At 42.8% G+C, this 22,956-nt stretch overlaps 1 protein-coding gene across 3 annotated transcripts in view; it reads right to left on the bottom strand.

The window, feature by feature from the left end:
• The window catches only part of Atrnl1 (attractin like 1), a 539,822-nt gene that overhangs the window by 135,099 nt on the left and 381,767 nt on the right, over window positions 1-22,956 (bottom strand). The window contains exon 28 of one of the 3 annotated variants that reach the window (XM_076925810.1): window positions 9,038-9,252. The exons of the other annotated variants lie outside the window; for them this stretch is intronic. Coding sequence (XP_076781925.1) covers window positions 9,250-9,252 — 3 coding nt within the window. The 3' untranslated portion in view covers window positions 9,038-9,249. Of the gene's footprint in view, window positions 1-9,037; window positions 9,253-22,956 lie in introns of those variants that run through there. 3 annotated transcript variants of the gene reach the window in all.

Raw genomic sequence — 22,956 nt, 5'->3', positions numbered from 1 at the left:
GCACCCCTTTTACTTCTAAAAGCACTCTAAGCAATTTCAAGTCATTAAAAATACTTTTAGCTGCAACGTTTTCCTTTCTGTACGGCCTTAATGGTGGCGTGGCTGCTGTGGTTTTATGATCTCCCGATGGCAGCAGCGTTTTAGTAAACTACAAAGAAAATGAAAATCAGGGGCAATTTTTGAACAAATCTTTTAAATTGTTAAATCAAAAATGGCATAAATGTCGCAGGCTCTTATAAATTCTAATTTCCCATAATCTTTTTGCCAAACATTCAATAGGAGACGAACCTTCTCTAAAAGGAGACACCGAATTGGTAACAAATTGCAAAAGGAGTTCGGAATCCCTGGGTAGTGTTCTGAGAAAGTTTTACCCATTTATCTGATTTGCTGATTTATGAGCTGGCCTTAGAGTCTTGTGACTTAATTTCTCTTAAGTCTACAAATGTCTCATATAGAAAAATGTCATTATGTTTCATATCTATTTAGATTAAAAGCTGAGTCCCACACGGCAAGAGACAGTCAATTATTTTCATTTTATGCTGTTCTTATGAAATATTGCAGTTTTTAAAAGGTACTTCTGTAGAATGAGAACTGTTCACCAACATATTTTAATGTGAGTTTCAGGATCCTGGATGCCAGAGAGAAAATAATGTAATTTTAAAATATAACTTCAGATAAATTATATTTATAATGATTTTATAATTTTCCCACTAAGTTCTCTCTGATAAAGACGACTGATTCTTTTTTCCATTCCTGTGACTCTGTTGTAAGATTTGGTTAGCATGCTTTCTTTCTAAAGAAAAATCATGGTGAACTCACAGATCACATGATATAAAGGTTCCCAGGTTGTATGTCCCATACACAAATCAGACCTTCAGGTTACCCTCATGTCGTGAAACAGAGAGAAAATGGCTTCAGTCACTTCTGTGCGGAATGGTGACCCTTTCCAAACTAAACAAAATCAGCTTTGGGTTTTGTATTTTAAAAAGAAAACTCACAGAGAAGACCAAATCTGTTCATTGTGTGCCGTCCCACAAGAGACTGCTTCCTTGACACACACAGTCACAGTGTGATCTGAGAAGCAAGAATTTTGGCCGATTTCACAATAGAGATGGATCTGGTTGGGGTTAGGGAAGTAAGCATCTGTTAATTTGGGTTGGTGGGCACAGAAGGTGTGGGCTTTGAAATAAATGTTAGACACCAGAGGGTCACCGGCCAATGCAGACTATCGAATGGCAGACGGCTCAGTGTCCCACTGGATGGATTTTCAAAAAGTTCCTGAAGGGAGTGAGAAAGTGTTTGTTGCTGTCTAAATCTGACTGCTATTGTTCTAACAGAAACCATGACCAACAGCAACTTTCAGAGGAAATGATTTATCATTTTATAGCTTACAGTCTGTCAGGAATGTAAGTCAAGGTAGGAACTTAAGTCGGGAACCTGGAAACAAGATCCGCAGCAGAGGCCGTGGGAGAACACTGCTCACTGGCTTGCTCCTCCAGGCTTCGTACACAGCCCAGGACCACCTGCCCAGGGGTGGCAGTGCACACAATGGACTGGGCTCTCCTGCATCAATCAGAAATCAAGAAATGCCCCACAGACAGGCCAGGCTGATGGAGGGAGTCCCTCCAAGAGTCTCTCTTGTGTCTTGCTTTGTTGGTAAGAACTAACCAGCTCAGTGGCTTCATCTTTGTGGTGTAGAGTTTCCTGGAACAGTAAGACCCTGCCGACAAGACACTAGAATAATAAAGTTATGTTCATGTAGACAGGAGGCTGCTTGGATGTGGGTGACTTTGGCTCTTAACTGATGTAATCTAAGAACAATATCCTTTATCCACAAATTAAACAATTAAGGAGTTTAGAAATGCAAAAAAATTGGTTAGAATGTAATTTACAGTTCAAGTATAATCATATAATAATGGTCCAATATCAGAACGGTTTATTAAGTGCAGGTGAAGCAGGACAATGCACTGGCGTTCCAGAACCTTCTGCTCTATGGCTTTATTTCTGTGTTCCTTACACTTGTCTCCACCATCCTTCCTCATTTCTTCCCTCTGTGTCTAGTCACTCTGACTCACCTTTAGGTTTTTCAAGAGGGTGGCAGTGCAGTACAGGAAACCACAGTTTCTAGAGAACTCAGACTTATTCATGGTCACAACAGGGAATCATTATACTTACAGTGGACAAGGCCATCAGGGGCCAGAGCCACAAACCAGTCAAAAATCCAAATATTAAAGCAAGAGAAGGGTCACACTCACCAAGGAGAAGAACGGCCTAGCACTGAAAAACGCTCGCTTAGCCTACCTCTGGGTCTTACTGAGCCAGACTTTTCGGTTGCTCCTATACAGGGGAAAAAAAAATGCCAGAGACTCAGTCACTTGAACAAGAAACACTGGTTCGTTTGTTTATTTGTTTTTTGAAGCAGGGTTTCTCTGAAAACACTGGTTCTTAAGAGTTCTGGATGCTGGCACTCAGAGACAGTGGGTTAGCCTGGCCTCCTTCTGGTGAGATCTCTTTTCCTGTCAGAATGATGGCCCCTTTCTGTTCAATCTTTGTAGGGGTCAACGAGAAAGGAAAACCATATGGCCTAATCTTAACCCAAAGCTGTTTTTTTTTTTTTTTTCCTTACCACTTAATATCTCAGTGTAGGGTTGGCTTCCACACGTGAATTCTGGGAGACACAAACACTCAGTCTATACGTGACGATACTAGCTAAGGCTCTAGTGCGAGGTCAGCCAGGGAAGGAAGGGCAATGGTTGCACAAGCTTGAAGCATATCTATCCTGAGCAGAGTGGCAACGGAGGGAAGAGCTTGCTATCAGAGTTACAGTCCCCTCCTGTCTCTCTCTGCTCAAACTCCTCCTTTGATGGACTACTCAGAAGTACAGTGGATTTATGAAAAGGGCACAAGTAGGGACCACATCCAGTCCATAGGCATGGCCTCCGGTTGAGGGATGGGGCCACCCACCCACCTCAAAAATTTTAACCCAGAATTGTTCCTGTGAGTGAAGCAGAGACTGAAGGAAAGGCCATCCAGAGACTGCCCCACCTAGGGATCCATCCCATCTGCAGACACCAAACCCAGACACTATTGCTGATGTCAAAAAGCACTTGCTGACAGGAGTGTGGCTGTCCCCTGACAGGCTCTGCAGAGTCTGACCAATCTGGATGCAGATGCTCACAGGCAACCACCAGGAAATCCAATGGAAGAGTTAGGGGAAGGACTGAAGGAGCTGAAGGGGTTTGCAACCCCACAGGAAGAACAATATCAACCAACCAGACCCCCCAGAGCTTCTAGGAACGAAACCACCAACCAAAGAATACACGTGGAGGGACCCATGGCTCCAACTACATCTATAACAGAGGATGGTCTTATCTGACATCAATGGGAGGAGAGGCCCTTAGTCCTGTGGATGGGTGCATGAGTAGGGCATCACCCTTCTAGAGGGTAGGGGAGGGAGGATGGGGTAGGAGGTTTTTGGAGGGGAAACGAGGAAGGGGGACAACATTTGGAAGGCAAATAATTAAAATAATGAAAAAAAAAAGGAGTCGGGAGGATTAGATTCAGCCCTAAGGTCTGGCACTTTGTGCAACGTGGGGAAGAGATGATTCTCTTAGCATCGCATTCTGGAAAACAGGGGATTAACGTCAGTTCCTGTTGCTTTCCATGCTACTGTGAACATTAGAGACAAAGCTGGTAGCTGGTATCTGATCCATCTGCAGCGGGATCTTGGGAAATGGCATAATGATTCTCTGCCATAACAGTTTTTTTCCCCTCAAGAAAGTTCAGCTGTGTAGAATGTAGGGTTGCACCACACTCTAAGTCAGTAACGAGCAAGGTAAGCCCTGCAGGCTCCATCTGGGTCCAGGGTTTTTTGTTTGTTTGTTTGTTTGTTTGTGTTGTTTTGTTTTCTTTCTTTTTCTTTTTTTTTTTTGATTCAGTTCCACCCGCCCTGTGATGAAGTTTGGCGCCACCTACTGGTAGTTGCTTTAACTTAAAAATTGATGGGGACAATTAAGACCTCAAACTGACCTGACTTCTGGGATAGTGGCACTTGACTTCAGGCATGCTTGAGGAATTGGAGCACAGCTTCTAGGCCTGATCCAGAAGGACCAGGCTGGGAAAATATAAGGAGGTACAAGAATCCCAAAGCTGCGTTAGTGTTAGCTGGTTATTAGCCCCCTTGTTGCTCTGCTTCCTCATGAGGAACTCGGAACTAAATGACAAAGCAAACACATCTTTCTTTGACAATCACTATTTTTTAACTCAAGTTATTTTAATCTTCATTATTTCCAAGCGCGTTATTTCAAATTTTCATGTCATTTCAATTAAAAATATCAATTTCATTACTACTGAGTTCAACAAATGAGCTTCCACTGTTCATTAAGTGCATTAAGTTCATTAAGAATGTAAAGATTAGTGAGAAGGCTTCTATGACTTCTTGCCTTTTATTCCATGTGCAGAGGGACCTTAAACAAACTGAGACCAGGCCAAAATAAAAAAACCCTAGTAAGATGGAGCAAGAAACGCTTCAAAGGGAAGACCCGCTGTCTGAGGCTTAAGAGTAAGTTTTGAAGAATATGAGAGAGTAGAGATAACACAGCATGGCTAAGGCAAGTGGGCAAGGAGTGTTCCGAAACAGCATAAAGTCGGTGTGGGCAGCACAGAGCCAGCGAAGGGCATTCTGGATTAATGCAGAAGTCAGCGGAGGGCATTCTGGGATGGTGCAGAGGCCAGCAGAGGGCATTCTGGGGCGGCACAAAGGCCAGTGGAGGGCATTCTGGGATGGCTTAGAAGCCAGCAGATGGCATTCTGGGATAGTACAGAGCCAGCGGAGGGGATTCTGGGATAGCACAGAACCAGTGGAGGGGATTCTGGGATAGCATGAGGATATGTACTTCCACATTTTGGTGAGACCTGTGAAACACAACTGATTTTCTGAGGAGAACACATCATTGGCTATGTGGGAGGGTGCAGCACCAGCAGTAGAAAGAGCAGAGGGAACAGAGGTTTGGAGCGGGGAGCTCAAAGCCCGTCTAATGGCTGAGAAGTCAGAACTTTTACTCAGAATAATTGGATTGGGAAGAGATACGTGGAACATTATCCCAGAAACAGGATGAGTAATGAGGAGAGAGGTGGAAGCGGAGGAGGCAACACAGTCCTGAGAAATTGTACCTGAAATACGTAGCATTTACTGAAGAGAACATTGATTTGTTTGCTCTTTCTTCAGTCTTCTTGGCTCTAGTATCCTCATGGCTGCCTGTATCTTTTCTCTTGATCTTTGCCTGAAAGTCACCTTTCCTATTCTATTTTATAAATTTGAAAACCCTGTGGCCGACAATAGAGACCTACCTACAAGGTGCACTAGTGCAGTAGTGGTACACACGTTATGGAAATAACCAGTCACCTTTTAAAAATTAGATTTAACTTTTAAATCTAGATGCATCGGTTTAAAATTTCGTACCACTGCAGTCAAACACATTAATAATGAAAGTATAATATCATTGTAAAATAATGAAATTAGAGCACGAGATGGAACCAGTACCTGACATTGGTAGAGTGGCCAAGAACCTGACAGTAGATGGGCCATGGGCCTAGGAGAAAACCTAACGCTATTATTTTGGTAAAATAACATGGCAATAAAATGAGATACTACTATACCCAGAGAGCAGAGCATCACCCAGCCCTTATCAGAGAAGCTTCTTGCAACAGATGATAATTAACAATGTGCAGAAAATGAGAGAATTTGGGGCACTCAGCCATAGATAGGATATCTTTAGATTGAGATATCTTTATAATTTTTTTTAAAAAAGCAAAAATTTAAAAGTGTATAGGTACGTATGCACTGTACCTATTGGTAGGTTTCATAAAGGTTCATATATTCAAACACATCTTATCCTTGGATACTCCCATCTCATGTGCCCTCACCATTGTTGATAATCTCTCTCCATCCTTTGTCCAGCCAGTCTTGTCATGACATATATCTCTGTATCGTGTACAATTTATAAAAATGCTCTAATGTGTACATAAAGTCTATAATCCACATAACAGAAGAAATATGGTATTCCTTCCCAAGTCTAGCATGTGTCACTTAACGTGATGACCATACATCCATTTCTGGCAAACAACACAATCTCATTGTTCTTTGTGGCTCAGTACAGGAGCATTGTGCACACACACTGTCATTCATCCACTTGCTGATAAGTACCTACACTAAATTTATACATGGCTACTGCAGTTAGACCTGTAATAAACATGGAGGTGCAGGTGTCTCTGTAATATGCTGGATGTAGATTCTTCTGGATATATTTGGATAGCTGGACTGAACAGCAGTTCTGTTTTTAGCGTACTGATTCCCACAGGTAGGAGGCAGTGAGTGTCCATACTCCTGTAGGTCCAGCCATAGGTATGTTTACCTGTCTATGGAAGGGCAAAACCACACAGAAAATTAAAACGCCGTAAGGCTAAAGAGAGAATAGAGAAAGATAAAAAATGCTACAGTGTACAACTATTAAAGGACTCGTTTTCTTTCTCTTCTTCTTCTCTCTCTCCCCCTCCCTTTCTCTTTCCTTTTCAAAAACTTTTTGGGTAAGCAACTGTACATTTTCATTTTCACCATGCCCCATAAACTATATAGGTGATCCTGAGTAATCTTGGAGAGGTGAACAAAATTCTGAGGAAGGAGATAAGCAAATGAAAGTTGGTCCCTGCCGCCAGCAGGGCCTCAGAGCAGGGGCCTCATAAGTAGAGCACTCCTTACCTTAACTGCTTCTCCTGATATAACCCCTGCCCCTGATTGGTTATTGTGATATAATACTTCTCGAAACATCATATTCTGTAATCACTTTTGGGAATGGCTATAAGATTGAGCATATACAGAAGTTAATGTCCTCAATTGTACTTTGCAAATAGGGCGTATTTCTGCTCTATGATACTAAGAGGTGAGCGCTGTGAATTTTATGTCGCTATTCTTAAACTTATGACTTGAAAATGAATCCACAGATTTGTTCCCGTGATCAGCACACCATATGTAGAAGGCTCAGGGCTGACTGGTACGAGCTCCTTTTGTTGGATCCCTAAGCTAAGACAGTGTGTGTGATCTCCTTTCTCTTTATCCTTTACTTACTTTCCTTTCCTTTTCTGAATAATCTCATTGTAAAGACATTTTTGGGGTCAGAACAAAGGAGGTATCCACAGCTGAGGCAAAAGGACAGTCAAAATGTGCCTAAACATGGCATCCCAGATGCACCCATACTTAGGAAGAGCCCGAGTGGGAGAACAAGTGCATGCAGTGGTGGTAGCCCTGCCTCGAGGGTCTAGTGCCCAGGCAGAGTAAGGAGGGGTTCAGGTGTGGAAATGGAATAGCACACAGTGAGACAGCATCACCAGGGTAAGAAGCAATCAGACGGGCAGGAGCCAGCCCAGCTACAGCACTGAGGACCAAGTTGGGGGGGGGGGAGGAGAAAGGAATCCACACTAGGAATGGAGGGCAGCTGAGACAGGAGACTTGCTATATAAAGGAAACAAAAGAAAATCCACAGAGTAATTCTATGAAGGATGGCGGGAAGTAGGCTGTCCACCCAGTGAGAGAAGACGGTCATACACTTGGAAGGAGAGAAAGGAGCGCTGGAAACTGAGTTAGAATGGAAGCTTTTAGTGGACACTCCAGTATCTCCAGTATCCAGACAAAGGTCACACGCCTGCCCTGAGAGGCCGAGGAAAAGTCACACTGTGACGGCAGCAAACAGGCCCAATGAGACTGCAGCCTCTAAACGTAAATCTACATGAAAGAAACCACAACTCTGTGGGAAAACAGTGAGGGCAGAAAAAATACAAACAAGACTGAAACTCCTCATACCAGACCACGAGGCCACACCCACAGACTATGGACATTTGTAAAAAGGACACAGAAGCCAACTCCTTATACCACACAAGGCCACTTCCAAAGGCTACAGATGTCTATAGAAAGGCCACTCTCAGATCTGAGAGAAGATGCAGTGAGAAGAACAAGGCCTAAGATTGACTGCAAAGCAGACATTGCTACTGATAATGACAATACCTGGCGTTGATCATGAGGAGACATTGGGTGCATCCAAATGGAGGGAGATTCTAAAATGTACTATAAAATAATTCCTCCTGAGGGTCAAGCATAGTCAAGGAAAGACTGAGAAAGTGTTTAAAGAAAATTGAAACAGGCCCTGGTTCTACACTAGACCTGGGCCATGTCTTGGTCACTGTTCCACTACTGTGAAGAGACTTGTAAGATAAAGTTTTACATTGGAGTCTTGCATACAGTCTCAGGGGTTTAGCCCCTTATCCTCACGGCAGGCAGGGAGCATGCTGGCAGGTGCTGGAATGTTAGCTGGGAGCTACATCTTAGTCCATCAGCAGAGAAGGAAGCAAGACTGGGCCTCGCATGGACTTTTGAAGCCTCAAAGCCCACCCCAGTGACACAGTTCCTCCAACAAGGCCACACTTTCTATTCCTTCTCATCCTTTGGAAAATTTCCACTCCCTGGTGGCTAAGCATTCAAATATACGACCAATATAGGGGCATTCTTATTCAAACCACCACAGGCTACCAGTGATTGAAGCAACTGGTGAGTTCTGAATGAGATCTGAGGAGTGGACAGGAACAACATGGATATTTTCTCCATGCTGATAGCTGTACTGTGGTTAGACAGAAAAGAAAAATGTTCCTGGTTTTAGGAAAAAATACATTTCACTACCAGGGCTATGGAGGTCACGGGTGACAAATTGTAGTATCATTATAATATTATCTTATCTTCTTCCACCAATAACCCTCCATTAAATTCTCATACCATAAAGCTCACCTATTTAAAATCCATGCATACCTCATTCATTTGTTTAGCACACACATAGAGATGTACAACTGTCATTAGAACATTTTTATTTTTTTCCCCTCAAGAATCCCTACCCCTTCCTCTTCATTTTCACCCATGCTGATTTTATTCTAAAGCTTACTGTTTTCTATAGGTACAGGAGGTTGTGCTCCATAAACACAGTGAGGAGCCACGGTACAGTTGATGGTCTGATGAACGAATGGATGGGCCGTAGCAGGAGTGGACTGAAGACAGGCGTGTGGTGCACCTTTGGATGACTCTGAGGTTATTGGCTGTTTTCTGCATGCTCATTAAAACCAAGGGGTCCCCAAGATTCCAGTTACGAGACCAAACGGAGCTTGCAGCATCTTAAAAGTCATTTTGCAAAGTGCAAGGTAGTCGTGTCTCGTTCACTGTGGATGACACAATATGGATGATGAACTGCTATTATATCAACATAGTTTTGAAAGTGCTGAGGTCACTTTAACACAGATTATTATTATTATTATTATTATTATTATTATTATTATTAATGACTGAGCTCCCAACCTCTGCCATATTAGTGACCTGCAGTTGATGTCCACAGTGGTATAAAATTCTTCAAATACAGGGTAACTTTCTCACACAATTGTGTTGAAGACAAATATATAAAAGAAGACATTTCTTCTGGGATAACCTATGATCAAAATAGTAGCCAGTGGGGTCACAGACGATGACTAGCCATCAATCACAGTCTCAGTACACTGTATTTTTATGCTAGACTACCACATAGACCATTCTACAATCAGCTTAGTGCAGAGCACTCAAAAATAGTCAATTATTTTGTGGCAAGGATGGAAAGTGTTTAAGCCTCTTCTTTAGAGTACTACTTAAAGTTTTCCTATGTATCTGAACATAATTGTTTACATAATTATTTCCTCCCAAATAATGTTTGTTCTAAGTGCTTAATTTAGTAAGAATAAGTAAGAATTCTTTGAGAGAACTGTATTAACTCACCACTAAAATAACCACTTTCTCAAACTGAAAATAGACATCTTATCTATAATTTATGAAGGTTTATATGTTGGCATTTATCCCTTTTAAACCTAAGCCTAACAAATAGACGCAATGCGTAAGTTCAAGATTAAATAGGACAAACAGCAGCAGCAACAGAGTCTCTTTTAAACACGTAACATGAAATATTTCTTTGAATAATGAAAAAAATGTAGAGTGCTAAAGATGAAATGAACCAAAACAAAAAAAATAATTGTATTTTAACTTATAAAACTTTCTTCTTTATCGGAAGAGCTCCGACGATATGTGGAATCGCCCACGCTCCTACCTGTTCCTAGTAAAATGCAGCCAGTGTAGAGGGCAGGCAGCGACGGAACACAGTGCTGCACGGGATGTTAATTTAGACATATATGATTCCATTCACTCACCATGCTGCGGTAGAGAGGAAAAACGGCAATATTCTCAACACAAGGCTTGGATGCTACACCTAATATATGTTGATAGTGTAGTGATTGCTGGATCTGAGAATTCATTTCAGGGGCCAGTGACACGGTGATTGCAGCTATTGTGGAGCTCAGATTATAGATGAATGATACATCTAATTCTAACAACACAGAAAGAAAATGAGCGCAGTTCTGGACTCTCCAGTGTAGGAAGAAAGACGGACATTGTTCCAGTGCACACTCGGGAGACGAGGATAATAGCCTCAACTAGACGAGAATGAAGGACCCTTACGGATGCCAGAGGTCCTGAGGATGATACAGTCTCATTTGCATAACCCATGATTACTCATTTGGATTGTGTATGGAATGATTGGGTACATTACTGAAGCAAGACGAGCCACTCTGGGAAGCAGCATGCTCGAGGGGATCTCTGCAATAAATGGAAGCGGAAGCTGTGGCTTGTCCACATGAGAGCCATCAGCGGGGCAGTGCTATTCTGAGGACTGGGCCACAGAACAGAGGGTCACTGTTAGGACAGGCCTTACTTTTCCTGTACTAGAATGGGCAAACAACATCGGAAATGGAATCACCACATTCTCCTGCCCAAGGGATGAGAGCAAGTGCCCGTCTTTGCTCAGAAGGTTCCTGAGGCTGAATTATTTTTAGCAAACATGGAATATGTGGTCAATTGATCAAGGCTATGTCTAAAGTAAAGATTGTCTCATATATAGAGAATTGGGGGTGAATCAAAAAACTAGAAAGAGTAATTCTAGAGATTCAAGTCAATACAATCTAGACAGGAAAGGCAGAGAGGAGGATTTTGAGGTTGTGTGTAATGTAGCACAAAGGTTTCGAGTGAGAGAAAGAAGTTAATTTTGTTAAGAATGTATTAAGAGCCAGACCCGGTGGCCCAATTTATCATCCTACCTACTCTAGAAGCCTTGGCAGGAGGGTCATAAAGTCAAGGTCAGGTTGGGTTTCAGAGCATGTTCAAAACCAGTCTGTGCAAACTAGCTAGATCCTGCCTTAGAACAACAAACAAACTAAAAAGGTGTGGCCGTTGCACAGTGGTGGAGCTCATGAACAGCTCATGCAAGGCCGTGATCAACATCCAGAACTTTAAAAAACTGGAAAGTCCTTGGGTGCTGGAGAGCATGCCTAGAAATCATCTGCACTAAGAATGCAGGCTCTCTTGGTTGGGCGTTTTAATTGCCATACGTAAGTAAGAATGTGCTATAACTAATGTATATATTAAGAAATGATAAAACAATAGAGGAATGTAAAGGGAAGACTTCCCAGAAGCTGAGAGAGCAGTCACTTTTGAGGAGGCTACACAGCTTATTTCTCAAGCTCAGTGTGGTTATACATGTCTCTACTGGCCCAGCTGTTGGTTCTAAACTACAGAGCAGGTTTTTCCTCTGCAGATGGGGGTCTCCTTATATAGTCCTGCCTGTCCTAGAACTCGCTATGTAGAGCAGGCTGACACCAACTTAGAGATCCACTTGCCCCTGACCTCTGAGTGCTGGGATTAAAGGCCTTCAAGCCTTGCCCAGCCGTGCACATCATTTTGAATGCTTCTATGCATGTTTCGTTTCACACATGAGAGAAGACACAGGCAGATGATCATGGGTCCTGGGGGAAAGAGCAGGGAAGGGGTGGGGCTCATGGACTGAGTGTGGGATGTGGGAAATGCCTGCCTCAGGCAGGCCTAACCAGGAAGATGGTATCTGAGCAGTCTCTGGCCAGTAAAGGAGCATGCATTGAGATTCCCACCAAAAGAAACAGGAAGCTAAAGGCTCTGAGATGAAAACTCTCATGCTTCTCTCCAAATTGTCGACACTAGTCAACACTCGGCAGATTCCTGGCTTTGCCTGATGCTTGACTTCAGGGAGTGAGCGGCTTCATGGGAATCTACGGAAGCATACTCTGTGGAGGGGTCATACAGTGAGAGGAGCTGTGTCTGGTGTACACACATTAAATTCCTTCCTCAGCACTGACAGAGGAAGCTCCAAGAGGAGCGTGATGTATACAGAGTGAGACTGCAGAGCAAAGAAGACAGGTACCTGTTGGAACCCTCAAATTTAGGCTAATTAAAATAAAGGGAGGGACTGGAGAGAGGGGTCTGTGGTTAAGAGCACTGGCTGCTCTTCCAGAGGACCCAAGCTTGGTTCCTAGCACCCACATGTCAGCTCACAACTCTCTGTAAGCCCAGTTCAATGGGATCTAATGCCCCCTACTGGCCTTGGTGGGTACCAGGCATGTTCCTGGTGCACAGATATGCATGCAGCCAAACACATAAAATAAAAATAAATAACTGAAATAAAATTAAGAAGAAAAGAGCAAAACTAGAAAGGAGAAAGAAACGTAAAGCTAAGGATGGTGGTTCTAAAAGCATTCACGCTAAGCTTGGAGCGCCAAAATATCCAGCTAAAAAAAGGCAAATTACAATGTTTTACAGCTAGCAGAGCTGAGTATTTTCCCTTCATTTCCCAACTCTACACCACCCCACTTTTAATAGCATCATTACCTATGGTTGTATACCAGCCTAATTAAACTCTTATTTGGCCACATTTTAAGAACAGATAGAAAAACAACAAAAATTCTGCCACAGGAGGATTGCCTTATGGGGGTGTAGGGAAGATTTATCCCACGGGATTTTCAATGCCTTAGAGGTCGCTGCCCTACCAGTAGTAAAACAATTATGGCAGTTTTAGGGATGAACACAGTGATCACAGGTTATCACCGAGCCAGTAAATTCTACTTAAGGAGGCATTTACGGTATAGGCTGGATGTGATTTGTCACAGTGTACTACTCTGGAGAGATAGATGGGATGGTGTAAGTAAATAACATCTTATATCACACATTCTATGATTGCCCAAATCCACATGGGGAATATGTGAACATACACAGGCATACTAGAAACACGTTTTAGAAAAATGATATCATAAAGAAAATGTTTAATGGCATGAAGTGTCTTTAATAGAATAAAAATATTCACACTCTCTGACAAACAGGACTGTATTATACTCATTTGGAGCAAATTCTGTTTATTCTTTATCTTTTGTGTAATTAATGCCTTTAAGCCTTCAATATTATCCTCCAGTTATTGCTAATTTCAAAAGCAGCTCTTGGTTGCATCTTTATGCTGGATATCCTTTCCTGGGTTTTAATCTTCTATTGTGAGGCAGCACTGAAATCACTGCCATTACAGCAGATTTGCATGTGTTTTCTTTTTAACTTCAAGGGAGATTTCCCCTTAGTCCTAGACTCATACCCCCTGACATGGGCTTACAGAGCAGGAGGTCCTGATGAAAGCCAGTGACAGACTGGGCAAGAAGAATGTTGGGTAAGGGCAAAGAAATTTAAAAAGCAAGAAACAACAAAGACATCTCCTTTCTCAGTCCAGGCCACATCATTAGCTCTTCTGGTGCACTTGCTCTGTTTTTAGAAACTTGACCTCCAGCTCCTTAGCTCTTGCAGGCAACTGTCAGCGTACAGCCCACGCAGGCAAATCCTTTTAGCAGTGGGGCTTGGGCTCTGGGAGGAGCAGTGAATGCCATTACCACCAGCTCTGTCAAGCACTCTGTAATTTGTGCTGCATGTACCCATTCCGAAATGTGTCAGGTGATGTGGTGATTCGGGCATTTCCGTCAGGCCTGACAGCAGGCTTAATGTTTCAGGTATTCAGGACACCAGTGTTCTTAGTAAACTTCATTTTCTTGTGACTTGAGAGTTAATTTCGCTGGCTTGCTGTCAGATCAAACAAGTTTTCTTGTTTCAGCCCCTCCCCATTTACATGGAATAACTAGCTGGATAACAAGGAGCCCTTAGAAGCATCACAAGAGAAGAAACCTGCAGGGATTTTAGCAATGAAACCTACTAGCCACAGGAAGCTTGATGCTACAGACAAGCTCACTAAAGCATTTCAGTGAAGAAGTTCTGACATCCAGTTGGTTGGTGAGATGCAGTTGAAAACCAAACCCAGTCAGGTGATGCTCCCAAGGAACTCCTAACTTTATAACATGAAAACCGGATGCCACTGGCACGCATCTCACTGGCCTAGAATGTTCTTTCCAGGATGGGATGACCTTGAAGATCAGTGTCTTAGACAACCATGCAAGTTCACAGGGATGGGCAGGTTATTATTGACAACATAGGAGCCCTAATTGCAGTCTGTTTTGATGAATGGAAAGTCTTCAGATAGCCCAGAAGACTCCTGGGTTACCAGACAAGTCCAGTTTGCAATTTGTTTTACCTCTTCCATTCTAATATTGCCAGACACATGAAGTCTCCTGTTACTCTCCAGAGACTGGCTTTTCTGCTCAGTAGACATTGGTACCATTTTGGTGGGGACAATTTCCACTCTTGCAATCAGTCGTGGGCAATGCTAATTGCTTTTCTAATTACCTGCTTTAGAATGCCAATTATCTCCTCGTCCCCACAAAAGCATATGCAATTGGCTAATTAGACCTCTGAGTAGGCAACTAGAAAAATAATTAGCCTTGTGAGGGAACAATTAGTTGTTCCCTCAGTTTTGCACCCATAAAGTAAGGAAGCTTTGGTTTAATCTGCTGTAATTTATAATGTGGAATGAAAACTGAACAGAACCGGAGGTTGAAGAAGGGTCGATGCTTATAGACCTGGGAATTCTGGGATGTGTGTCTAGGTATGGGCAGACATGCCATGTTTGAGAGGACTGTACTGGAATGCTCTCCTATTCCTTAATCTGTTTTTTTTTTTTTTTTTTTGGTGGGGGGAGGTGAGTTTGGGGTTAATTTTGAGAGCAAGGTTGAGTTTTATGCATAAGATCAAAGAGAGGGGCATCACACAAAACCCAGATTAGCTGGTATGGTGTGCTAACCTTACAGAACTACTGCTAGAACCCTTCTGTTAGGAGCGGGGCGTGTCTCACATCTTCCAACCGAAAATGCCACACAGCCAACTTATTTTCTTGAGGCTGTGGTAAACAATTTACCTGAACTTGGTGGATTAAAATAATGGGCTTCATCTCTCACAGTTCTGGAATTCTGTAGTTAGTATCACTTGGCCAGGGTGAAGGGATGGCTAGGTAGGTTGCACTTCTTCAGAGACTCCCAAAGGAAGCCTGCTTCTTGCCTATGGAGGCTACCTCTAAGGCCACGTGGCCTTTCTTCTGCATGCAATCCAATACCCCTTGACTTTGTCTCTGGACACTGGTAATCACATCTGAAGTCTCCTCAGAGCACCCAGGAATATCTCTATGTCAGGGTTCCTAGTCTAATCTCGTGTGCAAATGCACTTTTACTACACTGGGTAAACTCCATAGATGCCAAGGTTGTAGGATGTGATATTTTGAGGGGAGGAGGAAGAAGTGGGAAAACTGCTGCCCCACTAAGAAAAACCAAATGAAACAGGAGCTTGGAGCATGTTTTCATCAAGACCCTCAAGAAACAAAACATCAGCAGTTATAAGCATCTGAGGTGAAATCTCTAGTAATGTCTGCAGTGTATACATGACTGTGAAGATGATTAGACCCACAAACACTGATAAGAGACAGATGCTAAAACAAACGAGGGGTTCCTTCATAGGGTGCAAATGAGAAGACAGCTAAGTTCTCTCAGGGCAAGAAGGGAAGGGTTACCACTCTGAGAATTAGCCTCATCCAGTGAAAATGACCGACACTATGAGCATCAGTCTTGGTCTGACTGGGAAGCCTGTGGACTGAAGTAGCAAATCTCTGTTCTTCAGAGCTGAAGGAGCACAAGGGGTTCACAGTCTTCCTTATCAGTCTTCTCTTACACCATGACCTTCACTCACAAACAAGGCTCAAGACTGGTGATTACAAACACAAGCTCCCAACTCATGAGCGTCTCACACATTGGCCGTGGCATTGACAGAGACATTAAAGAAACAAATCCCAGGCTGGTTACTGTGGCAGGCCATGTATTAAATATCAGTTCAAAGAACCAGTTAACAAAACTCGATATTATCGACTTGAATAAGTACTAGCTTGAACAAAACCAAAGATGATGATTTAACCACAGCCACTGTCGGGCAGACATATTACTCTCAAGAACAGAGAACAGTGTTTTACTGCCTCTGACCTCATCTTGGCAATGGTCCCATCTCCAGAGGGACGTAATGTCCAGATTTCTCAAGATGTGGCCATCAGTGTATCTGTCAGTGTTAAGGGTTTTGCATTTTGGAAACACAGCTGGAAGAGGAGAAGAGGATTAGAAGGAGCACAGTGGGTTGAATGAATAAACCATCACCATAGCAACTTAACATTAGCGTTGTCAACCAAGCAGAGGGGAAGTGGAAAACAAAGACCCACAGCGGTTTGTAGGAGGCAGAACGGTGCTTTGCCCTCTCCAGAATTAATGTGTACTAGAACTTAGAACCAGACTCTACTTGGGCACGGCAGATGTATTTGATTAATGTGATGTTATACTGGATTATACTGGATTGGGGTGGGCCAGGAAGCTCATGATTTATGATTTAATTCCTTCTGGCCAGCATACATGAAGGCAATCACAGAGAGAGGGTGTGTAGATCCTGATATGCTGAGGAGCCACTGCAAGGGGAACAGAGGCAAGGATTCTTCCCCAGAGCCATCCAGGAGACATGGCTGACACCTCGAGTTCAGCCTGTCTTCCAGAACATTAGAGACAAGCATCTGACTTCAGGTCACCCAGTCTGTGGTGACGTTACGACAGGTATGAGTAACTCGATAATGGTTTCTGGAGCCAAGAAAGGAATGGTACTTTGACAAATATCAAAACATTTGCAAACATCTTTGGAGTGGGGACGTATAAGGCTGGAGGAGTCCTGTGGGGCATGCGGTGGAAGCACTTAGTGGAAGCATGGGTGCTTCCATGGATATGCCAGTGGAATAAGTGAGAACTTCTGAGTGGTCCTATCATGTAAGGGGCACATACTGTCAAAAACAGAGATACGTTCTTTGTAAGAATGCCACATGAGGAAATGCAGGAAACATAAGGTGAAGACCAGGACAAAGGATACGAGTGACACCAGCAACTGCCAGCAGTTGCCAGAACCCTGGAGGGTAAAGTCAAAGAGTTTCTCCAAGGAACCTGATGACTTAATTTTGGATTTCTGGCTCCCAGAACCAGAAGAGAAAATAAAGTTCTGTTATTTTTATGGGATTTGTAGCAGCATTAGTAGAAAACGAATACTGAACCAGTTTGTAAGTGACATCTCACCAGGCAGGTCTCAGCACAGCCCACCTGCTGTAAGAGGTCTCAGCTGACCTCATCACTCCCTGGACATACCTTCATCAGGACTCTTCACATTCTGTATTGATATTATCTTAATCAAGTTATTTCCCCAGCAAACGGTCTGGTTGAGAGCAGAGCTCGTCTCTCCCTGTGATATCCATATAGCATCTACGACTGTCTTGAACAAAAATGAGCTCCCTGTATACTCATGTGAAGTACACAACGCAGATATGTATGAGTGTAACAATGAAAATTTAAATGTATATTCTCAGTTTGCCAAAGACTTAAGAGGTAACAAGCCTCTGTGTATCCTGATTTAGAAAAGCGTTTTGTTTGAAAGTTTTTATACTGCTATACAAGGTGCTGTAGCGGCATATTTTCCCCGCAAGTTGGGAGGAGTTAAGGTGGGAGGAGTAAGGAGAGGAAGAGGAGGAGCAAGGAGAGGAAGAGGAGAAGGAGGAGGAGGAGCTGGGGGGCAGAGATGTAGGAGGAAGGAGAGCTACGAAGGTATGGAGAGCAGTCCTGGGTAACAACTTATATCTAGGTTAGTTAATTGGGAAACACCTTCAATTGTGTGGGCATCTTGCTATTGAGCATCACCAAACATATAAATCCTATGATTAATCTTTAAGCATTAGATTGGCAGAGCCATCTCCCATGCTGGCGTCTCATGGGTGGCAGGGCCAGTGTCTCTGGCCGCCTTAGCTGGCAGCCTGAGCCTCAGCAGCAGTGAGGACATGCTGTTCGTGACCTCAGACCTAGCCTGGTCAGGAACATGGCGGCTCTGTAACACAAGCAGACTGAGTGCCACCGTTTTTGTTTGTTTGTTTGTTTTAAAATACATTTCAGATTTTATCCCCTCACCCCATTCCCCCCACCACCCAGGAACCCCCTATCCCATCCCCCGCTCCTGCCTCCACAAGGGTGTGCCCCCATCTACCCCCCTCCCCACCCTCGAATTCCTCCGGGCTCGGTGTTCAGCCTTCATGGGACCAGGGATCTCCTCTCCCACCCATGCCCGACAAGGCCATCCTCCCCTACATATACAGCTGGAGTCATGGCTGCCTCCCTTTGTGCTCCCAGGCTGGTGGTTTAGCCCCCAGGGAGCTCTGGTTGGCTAGCACTGTTGCTCTCCTCTTGGGGCCACCAACCCTTTCAGCTCCTTCAGTCCTCTAACTTCTCCATTGGGAACCCTTGATCAGATCAATGGTTAGCTGTGAGCATCCGCCTCTGGATATGTCAGACTCTGGCAGACCTCTGAGGAGACAGCTACATCAGACTCCTGTCAGCATGCACTTCCTGACATCCATATCAGCGCCTATCTGGTGACTGCACATGGGACGGATATCAAGGTAGAGTGGTCTCCCGACGGCCCCCCTTGACTTTATGTCCCACACTTTGTTGCCTTATTTGCTCCCTTGAGCGTTCTGTCACTCATTCCAAGAAGGACCAAGGCATCCACACTTGTTCTTCCTTCTTCTTGAGCTTTATGTGGTCAGTTAGTTGAATCTTGGCTATTTCAAGCTTTTGGGCTAATATCCAAATATCAGTGAGTAAATACCATGTGTGTTCTTTTGTGATTGGGTTGCCTCACTCAGGAAGACATTTTCTAGTTCCATTCATTTACCTAAGAATTTCTCAAATTCATTATTTTTAATATCTGAGTAGTAAGTACTCCATTGTGTAAATGTACCACATTTACACATTTGTATCCACTCCTCCGTTGAAGGACATCTGGGTTCTTTCCAGCTTCTGGCTATTATAAATAAGGCTGCTATGAACATAGTGGAGCATATGTCCTTGTTATATGTTGGAGCATCTTCTGGGTATATGCCCAGGAGTGGTATAGCTGGGCCTTCAGGTAGTGCTATGTCCAATTTTCTGAGGATCTACCAGACTGATTTCCAGAGTGGTTGTACCAGCTTGCATTCCCACCAACAATGGAGGAGTGTTCCTCTTTCTCCACATCCTTGCCAGCATCTACCATCACTTGAATTTTTTATCTTAGCCATTCTGACTGGTGTGAGGTGGTATCTCAGGGTTGTTTTGATTTGCATTTCTCTGATGATTAAGGATGTTGAACATTTCTTAAGGTGCTTCTCGACCAGCAATTAGACAACAAAAGGAAGTCAAAGGGATACAAATAGGAAAAGAAGAAGTCAAAATTTCACCATTTGCAGATGATATGATAGTATACTTAAGTAACCCTAAAACTTCCACCAGAGAACTCCTAAACCTGATAAACAACTCCAGCAAAGTGGCTGGATATAAAATAACTCAAACAAATCAGTAGCCTTCCTCTACTCAAAAGATAAACAGGCTGAAAAAGAAATTAGGGAAATGACACCCTTCACAATAGCCACAAATAATATAAAATATCTTGGAGTGAATATAACCAAGCAATTGAAAGATCCGTATGTCAAGAAATTCAAGTCTCTGAAGAAAAAAATCGAAGAAGATCTCAGAAGATGGAAAGATCTCCCATGCTCCTGAATTGGCAGGATTAACTTAGTAAAAATGGCCATCTTGCCAAAAGCAATCTACAGGTTCAATGCAATACCCATCAAAATTCCAAATCAATTCTTCATAGAGATAGAAAGAGCAATTTGCAAACTCATTTGGAATAACAAAAAACCCAGGATAGCAAGAACCATTCTCAACAATAAAAGAACTTCCGGGGAATCACCATCCCAGACCTCAAACTGTACTATAGAGCAGTAGTGATAAAAACTGCATAGTATTGGTACAGAGACAGGCAGGAAGATCAATGGAATAGAATTGAAGATCCAGAAATGAACCCACACACCTATGGTCACTTGATCTTTGACAAAGGAGCTAAAACCATCCAGTGGAAAAAGGATAGCATTTTCAACAAATGGTGCTGGATCAACTGAAGGTCAGCAGTAGAAGAATGCCAATCAATCCATTCTTATCCCCTTGTACAAAGCTCAAGTCCAAGTGGATAAAGGACCTTCACATAAAACCAGATACACTGAAACAAATAGAAGAGAAGATGGGGAAGACCCTTGAATACTTAGGCACAGGGGAAAAGTTCCTGAACAGAACACCAATGGCTTATGCTCTAAGATCAAGAATTGACAAATGGGACCTCATAAAATTGAAAAGCTTCTGTAAGTCAAAAGATACTGTCAATAAGACAAAACAGCAACCAACAGATTGGGAAAAGATCATTACCAATCCTAGATCCGATAGAGGGCTAATATCCAATATATACAAAGAACTCAAGAAATTAGACTCCAGACAACCAAATAACCCTATTAAAAATGGGGTACAGAGCTAAACAAAGAATTTTCAACTGAGGAAATTCGAGTGCCACCGTTTTAAAATATTACTTCAACAAGGTGCATTACTCCAGCTTACAGAAAAAGAACTGATAACCAGGAGAGTCAACGTCTTGCTTTCCTTAACAAAAGCATGGTGACAAAACTAGGTCTTCCAACAGTTGACTTTAAATTACACCCCACGTTCTCACTGACACCTGGGCTAGGAGTTCCCATTCACCCCGTGTAAGGGATCCACTGACAAGCTCAGAAGAAGAGCAGCTTCATGGGTTTAGATAACATTGTCTTTGAATGTTAACACCCAAAGGTTATCTCAATAATATCTTACGTTTGTACTCTGAAATTTATACATATTTTAACATTTATTACCATACTTAACATTCACAACAAACTCTTAGGAATTATTGTCCTATTTTTAAAGACAAGCCTGATGAGACAGACAGAGGTTAAATGATGTCGTCACGGTTATTTAGACAATTCTGAGGGGCTTGAATCTATCCCTCTCCAAACCCAAACATTTGATTGAATTGCACCTGAATTCCAAACCCCTATGGAATTTTATCAGTCTCATTTTAAGAGGGTGTGTTGTTTCCTTTACTGCATGACCTTCACACACACTTCAGTGTGTGTGCCTGAGGGTGTGATTACTGTTGTACAGGTGATAAGAATTAGTAGCTTCTATTTTTTTTTTTCTAAATTCTGTTTACAAGCTTCCAAGTTTCCCATCACCTCCTCAGGGCCATTAGCCTCCAGATGTACCTGGTTAATTACATTCATTGTCTCCTATCATTAGATAATAAATTCATTCTGTAAGAGAATAAGATTACTACATAATTTTCATATCATGTACGAGACTTTGGTTTAAGACCCCATGTTATTAACACAGTAATAATACAAATAATTCTAACAGCACTTGATCGGTTAGGACAACAGCACTCTCCAGGATCTTTTATGAGTACACCGCTTTGAAAATACTGTGTAGCAAAAGGATTTGTCCTGAGAGTGTCTCCGTGAAACCTGATTATTAGTTATAATCTTACATTTTTTATGACAGCTGCTATCTTAAAAGTCACTGTTCAAGGCATTCCAGTGTTTGTCATTAGCTTACAGAGTGAAAATCTGAAGGGCACAGAGGTAAAAATAAGTTCCCTGAAAGTCCTAACAGAGTGAGCAGTGAGATCAGGAAAGCATCTGATGCCCAACTTAAACTTCTCTGACCTTTGTCTTTCCCGAGCTCAGACAGGCCATTCTTTAGGATAAGCTCAGTCGTTTCCACAGCTGGCCCACCAGAGCCAGGTAGGTGGGATCAGAGATGTGAGGAGGCCCCTCTACAATGAAGCAAAGAGCAATGGACAGACAGACATTTCCCCCTTTTCCATTATTTATGTTAACTGCATCAGTGAACATTAAAGACAGACTGAATTTATAGAAGAGGTTATTTTCCATTGTTTATTTTGTTGATGTAAAAGTAAAATATGCATATTTAACAAATGACCTTGGACATCCCTATTATAAATCTTAAGGGATCTTGGTTAAAGATCCCTTAACCATCAAGGTAAATGGTGGAGGTTGAAAGAAGGTAGGTGTACAGGCTGGTTTTGTGTGTCAACTTGACACAGCTGGAGTTATCACAGAGAAAGGAGCCTCCCTTGAGGAAATGCCTCCATGAGATCCAGCTGTAAGGCATTTTCTCAATTAGTGATCAAGGGTGGGAGGGCCCCCCATCCCTGGGCTGGTAGTCCCGGGTTCTATAAGAAAACAAGCTGAGCAAGTCAGGGGAAGCAAGCCTGTAAGTAACATCCTTTCATGGCCTCTGCATCAGCTCCTGCTTCCTGACCTGCTTGAGATCCAGTCCTGACTTCCTTTGGTTATGAACAGCAATGTGGAAGTGTAAGACAAATAAACACTTTCCTTCCCAACTTGCTTCTTGGTCATGATGTTTGTGCAGGAATAGAAACCCTAACTAAGACAGTAAGATAACCTACAGATTTATTTGATACATATTTCCTGGCTGAAGAAGATCCAGGCCCCGTGGCCAATGGCTTCTTCACCTACCACTCTCTGCATGTGTTAAATTATTATAAGGACAGTTAATCACAGAGACCTGCAGTCCTTCCATTTCAAAAGCAAAGTAATTCTATCTATCTTTTATGTATTTTAA

This window comes from Arvicanthis niloticus, chromosome 1 (genome assembly GCF_011762505.2).
Source record: "Arvicanthis niloticus isolate mArvNil1 chromosome 1, mArvNil1.pat.X, whole genome shotgun sequence".
NCBI lineage: Eukaryota > Metazoa > Chordata > Mammalia > Rodentia > Muridae > Arvicanthis > Arvicanthis niloticus.
This window is presented reverse-complemented; position numbering and strand designations above follow the sequence as displayed.